The following is a 14,168-nucleotide window of genomic DNA, read 5'->3' as shown; positions in this document are numbered from 1 at the left end:
CTTTTTGATTTTATTAGGTATTTTCCTTCCAATAGTGTGGAGTGTAGCATAGAGATAAATAGCACAATATCTCAATTTCTTATTTGTAATGTAACCCTACCCTATTATCCTGACTTCTGTTGTAATTTTTTTTTTTTTTTTTTAAAGACACAGGCTTCGTCACCCTGTCTTTTAAAAAGTCTTGCTCTGTCGCCCAGGCTGAGTGCAGTGGCATAATCATGGCTCACCATGGCCTCGAACTCCTGGGCTCAAGCGATCCTTCTGTCTCAGCCTCCCAAGGAGCTGGGACTACAGGCACATGTCAACACACCTGGCTGTTTTTTTGTGTAGACAGACAGGGTCTCACAATGTTGCCCATGCTGGTCTTGAGTTCCTAACCTGAAATGATCCTTCCGTCGTGGCCTCTCAAAGTGCTGTAATCACAACCCTGAGCCAGGAGAAATGTTTTCTCTTTTTCTAAGGACATTAGTATGAACTTATCCCTTAAGACCTGTGCACTTTAATGAAACAAAATTAGTCTGTTTAGCATCACTTTTATCTAGATAGATATTTTTGCCTACAACTAGTGCCCACAGAAACTCCCAGCCTATCTCCTTCATGTCGAGTCAACATTCCAAGAAACAATCAACTCCTATAAGATAAAAACTTAGATTTTCACACATATTAAATGTCTTGAGTATGTTTATTTCTGAGTTAAAGTTTTCATTGTTAAAGAACCTGGAAGGCTTTTTATAAAATATGCATCTCATCATCCAAATAGAAACTTAAAAACTTGGAGGCTGGGCGCAGTGGCTCATACCTGTAATCCCAGCACTTTAGGAGACTGAGGTGGGCGGATCACCTGAGGTCAGGAGTTTGAGACCAGCCTGAACAACATGGAGAAACCCCATCTCTACTAAAAATACAAAATTAGCCATGCCTGGTGGCGCATGCCTGTAATCCCAGCTCCCGAGCTACTCGGGAGGCTGAGGCAGGAAAATCGCTTGAACCTGGGAGGCAGAGGTTGCTGTGAGCCAGTGTTGCGCCATTGCTCTCCAGCCTGGGCAACAAGACCAAAACTCCGTCTTCTGTCTCAAAAAAAAAAAAAAAAAAAAAAACAAAAGCTTGGGGCTTGGGGAATTTACCTTTGAATTGACACTGTAGGTAATATGTTTATATCAGAATATTATTCATCCTGTCAAAATAAGATAATTTCCGCTTACTGTTCTATAAGAATGAATTTAATGTCTGTAGGATGAAGTAGAGTATAGGTTTTTAAATTTCCGTCTGTCCCATTCTTCTTCATTAGAACCAATTAAATGAATTTTAAAAAGGAGAAAGGCAATACATGCATGGTAGAAGAGAATACGTGCACGGTTCTCACAAGGCAGGCCTTCTGTCTCTGGTGAGAAACTTGAGTTTTCTTTTAGCATATATACTCTTGGTTTAGGATCTGTGGGGTTTCATATTTCTTTCTCTCAGTGACACATGTAAATGAGAAAATCGTTCAAATCCAGTTTAAAATATTTTTGAAAGATTTTTCCTCTTATTTTGCAAAAAATATTAAAAACTAAAAATTCAAAGTTGCACCTATACTTTCATTTTTGTCATATAAAAATTGTGGCCATATGGTTTCAGTGTATGTTTTCATGTATCTGTGTGTAAAATAATTGGAGAACATGGGAAAATAATCTGTTAAAGTCTTGAAATTGTGTTTTTTTATTTTCTTGAAATTTAAAAAAGTATTTTTACAGTAAATGAAAATGAAAAAGGAAATTTTAAAGTAGATCATATAAGATGTATTGGTTTGAAAATCACTACTTTAAATGTAGAGTAATATCCCCAATTCAATTCATTGTATTTAAATTTATAGAGAATAACAAGAACATTTAATCACAGTCTGAAATTCTGTGCCAGGTGCTTAATCTGTTCAAAGTATTAAATATTTGAATATTTGGGAGATTTAAAATAGTATATATCCTTAAGGTATATAAAGGTTTTCTGAGGAAATTATTGCATTTGGTTATTTATAGTATATTAGAAATAGGAAACAAGCTCCACCTAGGAACTTACTCTAGTTTAGCTTTCCATATTCCTCTCTCTCTCTCTCTCTTTCTCTCTCTCTCTCTGTCTCCCCCACCTTCCTTTCCCCCATCGCCTTTCTCCTCCCCTTTTCTCTTATTACTTTTGGTATATTTTGCATATTTTCTGGTAGATTAATTCCAGATGACTTTGATCACAGTGTGATATTTTTTATATAGCTTCTTTTACCTCTTACAGGTGGGAAGGAACCCTACCACACTAAAACTTTTTCCTTAGAATTCCTTCTTAAAAATTCTAAGTTTCCATCTTTATTACTACCAAAAGCAAAAGTTTGCCTTATATGTGTGTGTATATATGTGTGTGTGTATATATATATTTTTGTTTGTTTGTTTGTTTGTTTGTTTTTGAGGCACCGTCTTACTCTGTCGCCCAGGCTGCAGTGCAGTGGTATGATCTTGGCTCACTGCAACCTGGCTCACTGCAACTGCCGCTTCCTGGTTTCAAGCAATTCTCCTGCCTCAGCCTCCCAAGTAGCTGGGATTACAGGTGCCTGCCACTGCGCCCAGCTAATTTTTATGTTTTTAGTAGAGATGGGGATTCACCATATTGGCCAGGCTGGTCTCAAACCCCTGACCTTGTTCTTCTTTGTTTCATTTCTTTTTTTTTTTTTTTTTTTTTTTTTTTGAGAGAGAGAGTCTCGCTCTGTGGCCCAGGCTGGAGTACAGTGGCACAATCTCAGTTCACTGCAACTTCTGCCTCCCAGGCTCCAGGGATTCTCCTGCCTCAGCCTACCTAGTAGCTGGGACTACAGGTGTGCACCACCACACCCAGCTAATGTTTGTATTTTTAGTAGACGTGGGGTTTCTCTATGTTGGCCAGGCTGGTTTTAAACTCCTGACCTCAGGTGATCCACCCACCTCGGCCTCCTAAAGTGCTGGGATTACAGGCGTGAGCCACCACGCCCAACCTTATTTATTTGTTATTTATTTATTTATTTATTTATTTATTTATTTATTTATTTTTGAAATGGAGTCTTGCTCTGTCTGGCCCAGGCTGGAGTGCAGTGGTGTAGTCTCAGCCCACGGAAGCCTCTGCCTCCTGGGTTCAAGCGATTCTCCTGTCTCAGCCTCCTGAGTAGATGGGACTACAGGCATGTGCCACCATACCCAGCTAATTTTGTATTTTTAGTAGAGAGGGTTTCACCATGTTGGCCAGGCTGGTCTCGGACTCCTGACTTCAGGTGATCCACCCACCTCGGCCTCCCAAAGTGCTGGGATTGTAGGCATGAGTCACTGCTCCCAGCTGTGCCTTATATTTTTAACTAGTAACCTGAATAAATTCAGGGTGATTTTGAAAGCAGAGCTCACAGGATTTCCTGATAGTTTGGATGTGGGTGTATGAGAAAGAGAGTGGTCAAGGATGAGTCCTGGGTTATTTACATGAGCAACTGGAATAGATTAGAGTTGCCCTCAGTGGATACCAGGAAGGCTGTAAATGGAGCTGGTTGGAGGGGATGGAGGCAGATGAAAAGATTCCTTTTGGACATGTTAAACTTGAAATGTCAAACAGGTATTTGGACTGGTGCTATAAACCTGTAAGTCATTGGCATGTGGATGATAGTCAACAATTGCCTATGAAACTGGACAAAAGTTTCATGGTAATTAGATACCAATAAGCAGGAAGGTAGCAAAAAACTAACTCTACCTATCTCACAATTTTGCCTTGTCCCAGGATTGCCCATAGCCCAGTTCTTTTGACTCAAGCACCAAAACCAACTCTTGAGTTTTTGTTTGTTTGTTTGTTTGGTTTGGTTTTTTTGAGGCAGTTTCCTGCTCTGTTGCCCAGGCTGAAGTGCAGTGGCATGACCATGGCTTACTGTAGCCTTGACCTCCCACACTCAAGTGAAACTCCAAACTCAGCCTTCCAAGGAGCTTAGACTACAGGTGCACATCACTCACTACACCTGGCTAATTTTTTACTTTTATTTTTGTAGACATGGAGTCTCACTGTGTTACCAGGGCTGGTGTTGAACTCCTGGGCTTAACCAGCCCTCCTGCCTTGGCCTCACAAAGTGCTAAGATTAGTCATGAGGTGCTGCACCTGGTCTCTCCTCAAGAGTTTTTTGGCTAAGCAATTAATATATCATATGTAAAGAGTAGGCATTCAATAATATTTCTTTTCCATTTATACATTTCATCATTTAAAGGGCAAGGCAGCCAGGAGTTGTGGCATGTGCCTTCAGTCTCAGCTATTTGGGAGGCTGATGTGAGAGGATCTTTTGAGCCCAGGAATTCAAGTCCAGCCTGGGCAACCCACCCCTGTCTCTAAAAAACAACAACAGCCAGGTGCAGTGGCTCAGACCTGTAATCCCAGCTCTTTGGGAGACTGGGGCAGACGGATCACTTGAGTAGTTCAAGACCAGCCTGGCTAACATGACAAAACCCCATCTTTACTAAAAATACAAAAATTAACCAGGCGTGGTGGTGTGTGCCTGTAGTTCAAGCTTCTTGGGAGGCTGAGGCAGGAGAAACACTTGAACCCAGGAGGCGGAGGTTGCAGTGAGCTGAGATCACACCACTGCACTCCAGCCTGGGTGATAGAGTGAGACTTCATCTGTGAATGAATAAATGAATGAATGAATGAATGAATGAGTGAATGTGAATAACAATAATGACAAACCCAGAAATATATGGGCAAGACAGCTTAAATGTAGGATGTTTGCATTTAGCCATTTCACTCTCTAGTAGTGAAGGTATGGTGAAATTGTGACTGAATTACATTCACCTGCTTTACTAGAAACTGACAAGTAATTGGATTAATGAAGCATAAGGCAAAATGTAGAGTAATATTAGCTCAGTGTGATAGTTGAAGGGAAAAAATTCAAATGATAACAAAAAAACCAACCTATATTCCCCTGGGCACTACGAAACAACATCTGTACCAGTGGTTCCTATACTTTGGGACACATTGAAATTACCTGGGCATCTCTTTAAAATACTCCTGTCTGGCTGCTACTCCCAGACCTTCTGATTTATTTGGTATGGGAGGATCATTGGCGTCACAGCTCTCCAGGTGGGCCTAATGTGCAGCAAAGTTTGAGAACTACCATGATGTATACTTCTTTTCCTAGTGGAACTACCACTAATAGTCACACTATTCAGAGTCCCTTCCAAAATTATTTTTATTCTTTGCCGGTGCCAAAAAAAGAAGCAACATTGTTAAGGGAAGATCCTCAAGGCAGAGTAGAGTAAATTGGCGCCCTCTCTAAATCATGCAAATAAGTCACAATTATAATTTATTTTAGATTCATGACAACTGTTCACCTAGCCACTTATTTATAGTATACATGATCCCCAAATCGGAGGCAACTGTAATATCATGGAGTGCATCAGAGTTGAAGTAAGAAGGCTTGCATTCAACTCCCAATTCTTCCACTTACTAACAGTTGTGATGGCAATTCATTCAATCTTGCTGAAGTTCATTTTTTTCTCCCTAATATGAAAATAACCAGGTCTGTTTTGCATGGTTGTAAATATCTTTAAAAGCTAAGGTATGTGAAGGTAAACTATAAAGTATATAAAGATATTAAAGATTTATTATTTGAAAGGATTTTTCTTAACCTTAGAGGTGACTTAACTTTCTAGGTTTTTTTTTTTTTTTTTCTGTATTTTTTCATTGCCTTAAGAAGGAGATCTGCATATAGTAGATAATAAATGCAGTTGAACTTAACATGTATAGTAGAGGAAGTATTATTTTATATTTCTATACCATGTTTTAATCTGGGTAGAAACATAAGTTTTGTACTCATGCCTGGGTTCCAACACATGTTTGCCACTTGTTAGCAAATTTCTCAATAGACATGTTCTAAGACTCTGGTTTGTTATCTTTTTGTATGGAGAATAGTACCTATCTTTCAGGGCTGTTATGACCCTCGCATATAGTGCCCTAAGCATAGTAGCTAGAATGGAGCATGCAGAAAATGCTAATTCCTTTCTTCTCTCCAAAAATATCATAATCTTGTGATAATACAGATGACCCTTGAATACCACAGGGTCTAGGGACCCTGCCCACACACAATCAGAAATTCACATATAATTTTTGACTCCTGAAGAACGTAACTACTAATAGCCTGTTGTTAACTGGAAGCCTTACTAATAAGGTATGCAGTTGATCAATATGTATTTTGTATGTTATATTTGTTCTGTACTCTATTTTTACAATAAAGAAAGCCAGAGAAAGGAAAATGTTATCAAGAAAATCATAAATGAGACAGAATACATTTATTATTCATTAAGTGGAAGTAGATCATAAAGATCTTCATCCTCATTGTCTTCATGTTGAATAAACTAAGGAAGAGAAAGCAATGGAGTTGGTCTTTCTGTCTTAAGCGTGGCAGAGGCGGAAGAAATTCAAATATAAGTGGATCTTCTCAGTTCAAACTTGTGTTGTCTAAGAGTCAACTGTAATTTTTAAAGTCTGAGTAATAATTTTTAGTAGCTAAAAATTCTTAACTGTCATTTAAAAATTTTGTTTTGCTGATTTCTATACCATTTAACATTTTTAAAACTTTTTTATTGATGCATAATGGATGTACGTGGTGCTCCTGTCCCCCTACCCCCCACATGTTTTTTGGAGTTTTTTTCTGTTTTTTGGTTTTTTTTTTTTTTTGGAGACAAGAGTCTCGCTCTGTCGCCCAGGCTGGAGTGCAGTAGCGCAATCTCAGCTCACTGCAACCTCTGCCTCCTGGGTTTAAGCAATTCTTCTGCCTCAGTCTCCCTAGTAGCTGGGAGTACAGGTGCACGCCGTCACACCTGCCTAATTTTGTTTGTATTTTAGTAGAGACAGGGTTCCACCATGTTACCCAGGCTGGTCTCGAACTCCTGAGCTCAGTCAGTCTGCCCGCCTCAGCCTCCCAAAGTGGTTGGATTACAGGCATGAGCCACCACACCTGGCCACAGATGGTTTTAAAAGCAGTGTTTATCTTTATGCTTTTTCAGATAAGTTTATACCATGGATAGCACAAAGGAGAAGTGTGACAGTTACAAAGATGATCTTCTGCTTAGGATGGGACTTAATGATAATAAAGCAGGAATGGAAGGATTAGATAAAGAGAAAATTAACAAAATTATAATGGAAGCCACAAAGGTATGTTTCTTGTTTCTTTTGATATGTGTAATGTAATGACCTTTTAACTTTCTGTTTCAAAGAAAATCATTTGAATGTCATTTTTATTTAATATTTCAATATTTCAATATATATTATTTTTAAACTACAAAAGGGTATGGAATAATCTCCCTTCTATTCTGTTGTTCCTACCATCCAGGTTTCTATTTCACATGCATATAATAGGCATCTAAAACCAAAATAATGTACATGTTCCTATTCACCTTTCTTTTGTTTAACCCCAATGGGAGAAATTGTTGTGGTATTTGGATTTTTTTTTTTTTTCAGTTAATATAACTTGGAGCTCTTTCTGTATAGGTAATTAAAGATCTTCATTCTTTGTATGCCTGTGTGTGTGGATATAATGTAATTTATTGAACCAGCCAAAAAGTTTATAGATAAATATATGTCATTTGTAGTCTTTTATTTTTACAAACATTATTAGTAAAGTAGGGAATAACCTTGTATTTTATAACTTTCTGTATGTGCAAGTATAACTAGAAGAGATTCCTGCAAGTGGAATTGTTTCACCAACTACACATAGCACAAAAGAATATATGCATGTGTGATTTTTATGAATTGCCAAATTACCCTCCATGGTGTTTCTGTCAATTCACACTTCCACCACAAATATGTGTGTATTACCATACTGAAACTGTGCCAACACAGTGTATTACTAAACATTTGTATTTGTCAATCTGAGGTAATATAGTATAGCATTAATTTGTATTCCTTTTATGAAAAATTAGTTGCATATCTTTTCTTTCTTTGAGACAGCGTCTCACTCTGTCACCCAGGCTGGAGTCCAGTAGCACAATAATAGCTCATTACAGCCTCACCCTCCTGGACTCAAGTGGTCCTCTCACCTCAGCCTTTGAAGAGCTAGGACAATAGGCACATGCCACTAAGCCTGGCTAACTTTTTATTTTTTGTTGAGATGAGGTCACACTATGTTGCCTAGGCTAGTCTTGAACTCCTGGCCTCAAGCAATCCCTCTACCTTAGCCTCCCAAAGTGCTGGGATTATAGGCATGAGCTACTATGCCTGGCACTCTTTTGATATTTTAAAAATTACTTGTATTTCATTTTTTATGAACTCTGATTATATATTCTATATACATATGCACATTCAATAATTAGTTAGTTCCTCCTGTTCAGAAATTTTTTGTTTGCTCCATTTTATGTAGTTGAATGTCAACTACATAGGGCTTTCTTTAAGGTCATAAAAGAATTCTTTAATTTTTTTACCACTTCTTTGTTTCATTTATATATTATATAGAATATATATGTATTAATGTGTTATGTGTATTATCAATGTATATCAATATTAATATACATTAATAATATATACATAATATATAATGTGTATTAGTATGTTGTATTATGTATGTTATGTACATTAATAAACACAATACATGTGTTAATATACGTGTAGAAAGATGCAAACTTTAAGAGAATATCCTTATTCTTAGGAAACGCATGGTGATGTCCACAGCAACTTACTTTAAAATGGTATAGCCAAAAGGAGGGGAAGGGGTGTGTGTGTATGTATGTGTGCACGTGTGTGTATACACATGCGCACACATACATACATGGAAGTTGGGGAAGAGATCAGATGTAGCAGGATATTAATTGATAAATCTAGGTAAGGATATATAGGTGTTCATTGTACTATTTTTTCAGGTTTTGCAGTTTTGAAAATTCCAAGATAAAAGTTAAGGAATTATCATTAATTTTGTTAGCTATGAAAATGCTACTGTGATGAGGTGGGAAAATGGCCTTATTTTTAAATGCATACCGAAATCCTCTGTGGAATGGCTAAGTATCTTGATATTTATAATTTAAAATGTTTCACTTGTAATGAAGCATATACAGTAAAATGTTAACAGCTGTTAAATCTGAGTGATAGTTTTATGCGTGTTTATTGTATTCATGTTTTTTCTGCCTTTGAGACTTTTTTGATATTTTCATCGTAAAGATGTTCAAAAAGAAGAAAAAGAATAAAACCTATGAATCTAGTTTTTAGGTTAAGAAATAGAATATGTAGGTTACCCTAGATGTCCCTATCTGATCCTCCCTCTCTATTCTCTGCATTGCAGTACAATTTATTAAATAGTCCATCCTTTTCCTACTGATCTGCTGTGCTTTCTCTTCTGTTCCACTGGATCATTTGCCTATGTTTGCATGTGTACAGCATGTTTTTTATTATCATGCTTTATAATAAGCCTTGATATCTGCTAGCACAATTTTTTTTTTACACTTTGTTCTTTTTCAAGAATATCTTGAGTATTCTTGAAGCTTTGCTTTCATATAAATTTTATGTGATATATATCAAAAATATATAGGTACGTATATAATTGGCACATATCACATGATTGGTATATAAAAATACATAGAATAATATATATTCCTCGTATATGAGGTGAGTTTATCATAAATGGTATCTTGATTAAATTGGAATTTTCTAATTGTTACTATTCCATAGCAATACAATTTACTTTTTTAAAATTCGTTTTTATTTTACTTATTTATTTTTGAGACAGTGTCTCGCTCTGTCACCCAGGCTGGAGTGCAGTGATGCAATCTCAGCTCACTGCAACCTCCGTCTCCCAGGTTCACGCCATTCTCCTGCCTCAGCCTCCTGAGTAGCTGGGACTACAGGCACCCGTCACCTCGCCCGGCTAGTTTTTTTGTATTTTTTAGTAGAGACGGGGTTTCACCGTGTTAGCCAGGATGGTCTCGATCTCCTGACCTCATGATCCGCCCGTCTCAGCCTCCCAAAGTGCTGGGATTACAGGCTTGAGCCACCGCGCCCGGCCCCCTTTTTTAAAACTCTTATCAGAAAATTTAAAATATATAGAAAATTACAGAGAATAGTAAAGTAAATCCCCAATATAATCATCACCCAGCATCAACAATTACCAACATTTTTGCAAATGTAGTTTTATCTATCTTACCCTTACCCTGCTGATTTTTGGAGGGAGGAGTAGAGTATTTTAAAACAAATTCCAATAAATTGGAGGCATTTCTAGAAGTTTACAATTTTTCAAAATGGACTCAAGAAGATACAGAGAATCTAAATAGATCTATATAATAAGGAAATAAATTAGTAATTAAAAATCTCCCCATCAAAGAAAAAAGACCAGGCCATTTGGCTTCTCTGGTGAATTTTATCAAATATTTAAAGACGGAATGATACCAATATTCCACAAGCTCTTCTAGACAATAGAGAAGGATGGAACACTTCCCAACTCCTATGAGGCCAGTATCACCCTGATAACCAAAGCCAAACACAAGGTTATACATCATTATGAATACAAAAGTCCTCAACAAAATATTAGAGGACTGATTTAAACAATATATCAAAAAGATTATGCACCATAACCAAATGGCATTTATCTTAGGAAAGCAAGGTTGGTTTAAGATCTAAAAATCGGCCAAGCTCATGCCTATGACCCCAGCACTTTGGGAGGCTGAGGCGGGTGGATCGCCTGAGGTCAGGAGTTCAAGACCAGCGTGACCAATATGGTGAAACCCCGTCTCTACTAAAAATTCAAAACTAAGCCAGGCATGGTGGCGTATGCCTGTAGTCCCAGCTACTCAGGAAGCTGAGACAGAAGAATTGCTTGAATCCGAGAGGTGGAGTTTGCAGTGAGCCAAGATCATGCCACTGTACTCCAGCCTGGGCAACAAAGCAAGACTCCTTCTCAGAAAAAGGAAAAAAAAAAAAAAAAGATCTGAAAATCAATTAATGTAATACATCATATTAAAATAAAGGGCACAAAACCGCACTATCATCTTAGTAGACTCAGAAAAAGCATATTTGATAAAATTCCACCACTATTCATGCTAAAAGCTCTTAACAAACTTGAAATAGAAGGGTACTTCCTCAATCTGGTAAAGGACATCTATTTAAAAAAAAACCTACAGTGAACATCATACTTTATGATGGAAGACTGAACACTTTCTCCCTAAAATTAGGAACAAGGCAAGAATGTCCACTCTCACCTTTTCAACTCAACATAGTCCTAACAGTTCTAACCAGTGCAGTGAGACAATAAAGATAAATAAAAAGGCCAGGTGCAGTGACTCACACCTGTAATCCCAGCACTTTGGTAGTCCGAGATAGGAGGATCACTTGAGCCCAGGAGTTTGAGACCAGCCTGGGCAACATATTGAGACCCTGTCATTAAAAACAAAACAAAACCCTTATACCATACACAAAATTAACTCAAAATAGACTTAAAGAGCCAAAACAATACAAATTTTAGGAGAAAATTTGAGAAAGCCTCTGAGACCTTCAGTTAGGCAGAAATTTAGATGTGATACTAAAAGGACAGTCAATAGAAGAAAGTTGATGAATTGGTCCTCATCAAAATTTAAAATGTTTACGCTTCAAAAGACAGCAATAAAAATAAAAAGGTCAGGTGTGGTGGTTCACGCCTGTAATCCTAACACTTTGGAAGGCTGAGGTGGGAGGATCAGAAGTTTGAGACCAGCCTGGGCAACATAATGAGACCTCCAATCTCAAGAAAGAAAGAGAGAAAGACAGAGAGAGAGAGAAATAAAAGAAAAGAAAAGAAAAGAAAGAAAGAGAGAGAGAGAAAGAAAGGAGGGAGGAAGGGAGGGAGGAAGGAAGGAAGGAAGGAAGAGGGGGAGGAAAGAGATCAGTGTGCCTTGGGTAAAATATTTGTAAAACACATATGTAATAAAAGACTTATATCCAGAATATACAGAAAATGTCTACAACTCAATAAGCAACCGAATCAAAAAATGGTCAAAAGATGTGAATAGACATTTCAGTAAAGAAGATATACAAATGGCTCTAGGCACATGAAAAGATGCTCAGTATCATTAGTCATCAGGCAAATACAAATTTAAAAACCGCAAAGAGATGCCATTCATACTACTATTGCTTAGAATAGCTATAATAAATAAGACACAGTAACAAATATTGGCAAGGATGTGGAGAAATTGGAACCCTCCTGCATTGCTGATGGGATTATAAAATGGTTCAACCACTTTGGAAAACAGACTGGCATTTCCTCAAAAGTTGAGTATAGAGGTACCATATGACACAGAAACTCCGCTCCTAGGTACATACCCGAGAGAAATGACAATGTATGTCCACATGAAAACTTGTCCACAAATGTTTATGATAGCATTTTTCACTGTAGCCAAAAAGTGAAAATAAGCTAAATGTCTATCAACCAGATAAATGGATAGACACTATGTTCAGTGATGAAATGATGGTCAGTTTTTTGAATTATTTTCTACATTTTCTTTAATGACTTAACATTAAATGTTGGAAAATACTTTGTAAGGAGTATTTTTTAATGCAAGAGATAACTGATGACCCAACCCATTAAGGCCTTTGATATGCCCTGTGGATCCTACCTAGAACATACTGTTCTTTTCTGAATGCAAATCTGTATTCATCTCAGAGAGCTTGTGCTATGCTAAGTACTGCCTCACAACAATCTTGTAATTTAATTAACTACTAATAAATTCATCTTACAAATAAACTGAGATGTAGAAACATTAAATAATTTTAGGGTCACCTAGCTAGTAAGTAGTAGAGCTAAGTTTTAAATTTAATCTTCTGTTTCCCGAGTATGTGCTCTCAGCCACCAGGTTATACTACAGTGATGCTTTCCTTCAGATATTTTTCTTATGCTTTGTTTTGTTTTCCTCCATAGGGGTCCAGATTTTATGGAAATGAGCTCAAGAAAGAAAAGCAGGTCAACCAACGAATTGAAAATATGATGCAACAAAAAGCTCAAATCACCAGCCAACAGCTAAGAAAAGCAAAATTACAGGTATTAATTAAATTGTTAAATAAAGTGGAAGTTGTAGAATAGTAATTGACAGTTAAAATGTATTGTCAAGTCATAACTGAAAAGATGAAATGTAAATGTTTATTATATTGTAAAGCATACATATTCAGCAAATGAACATACTTTGCTGAGTGTTGCTCTGCTGATTTACATAAAGACTCCACACCTAGACGTTGTCACCTCTATTATACAGATGAGTAAATGAAGTCTTAATTAGGTTAAGTAACTTGCCCAGCTTGATAGGACAGGTAGTTGGCAGAACGAGGATTTAATTCAAAGAGCTATGTTCTTTTTATTGTATACATACTTCGCAGCTAGAAAAAGATCACAGGATAAATGCGGCATGTTTCTGCAATGCTGATGTTGCAAAAAATATTTGAGGAATATGTTAACTAAATAAATTGGAAAGTAACTTAAAACGTAACCATGTTATAGTAAAATAAAAAGTCACACTATAGATTAGAATGCCAAACGTACATGAACTTTTAAGACAAAACACGGGGGGGGCGGAGCAAGATGGCGGAATAGGAACAGCTCCAGTCTCCAACTCCCAGCGCAAGCGACACAGAAGACCGGTGATTTCTGCATTTTCAACTGAAGTACTGGGGTCATCTCACTAGGGAGTGCTGGACAATCGGTGCTGGTCAGCTGCTGCAGCCCGACCAGCGAGAGCTGAAGCAGGGCAAGGCATCGCCTCACCTGAGAAGCGCAAGGGGAAAGGGAATCCCTTTTCCTAGCTAGGGGAACTGAGACACACAAAACCTGTAAAATTGGGTAACTCCCACCCCAATACTGCGCTTTAAGCAAACAGGCACACCAGGACAATATATCCCACACCTGGCCGGGAGGGTCCCACGCCCACGGAGCCTCCCTCATTGCTAACAAAGCAGTCTGCGATCTAACCGCAAGGCAGCAGCGAGGCTGCGGGAGGGGTGCCCGCCATTGCTGAGGCTTAAGTAGGTAAACAAAGCCGCTGGGTGCTCGATCTGCATGGAGCTCACAGCAGCTGAAGGAAAAAAAAAAAAGCAGCAGAAACCTTTGCAGATGCAGACTCTGTCTGACAGCTTTGAACAGAGCAGTGGATCTCCCAACAGGGAGGTTGAGATCTGAGAAGGGACAGACTGCCTGCTCAAGTGGGTCCCTGACC

General features: G+C 37.9%; 1 protein-coding gene across 2 annotated transcripts in view; it reads left to right on the top strand.

The window, feature by feature from the left end:
- Window positions 1-14,168, top strand: part of POLK (DNA polymerase kappa) — a 98,097-nt gene that overhangs the window by 34,114 nt on the left and 49,815 nt on the right. For both annotated transcript variants that reach the window (XM_023207993.1, XM_023207994.1), the window contains exons 2-3: window positions 7,020-7,167; window positions 12,884-13,003. In XM_023207993.1, the coding sequence (XP_023063761.1) occupies window positions 7,033-7,167; window positions 12,884-13,003 (255 nt within the window). In that variant the 5' untranslated portion in view covers window positions 7,020-7,032. The remainder of the gene's footprint in view (window positions 1-7,019; window positions 7,168-12,883; window positions 13,004-14,168) is intronic.

The sequence above is a fragment of the Piliocolobus tephrosceles genome, chromosome 4 (assembly GCF_002776525.5).
Source record: "Piliocolobus tephrosceles isolate RC106 chromosome 4, ASM277652v3, whole genome shotgun sequence".
Classification (NCBI taxonomy): domain Eukaryota; kingdom Metazoa; phylum Chordata; class Mammalia; order Primates; family Cercopithecidae; genus Piliocolobus; species Piliocolobus tephrosceles.
Note: the sequence above shows the minus strand (reverse complement) of the source record. Positions and strands in the feature narration are given on the sequence as shown.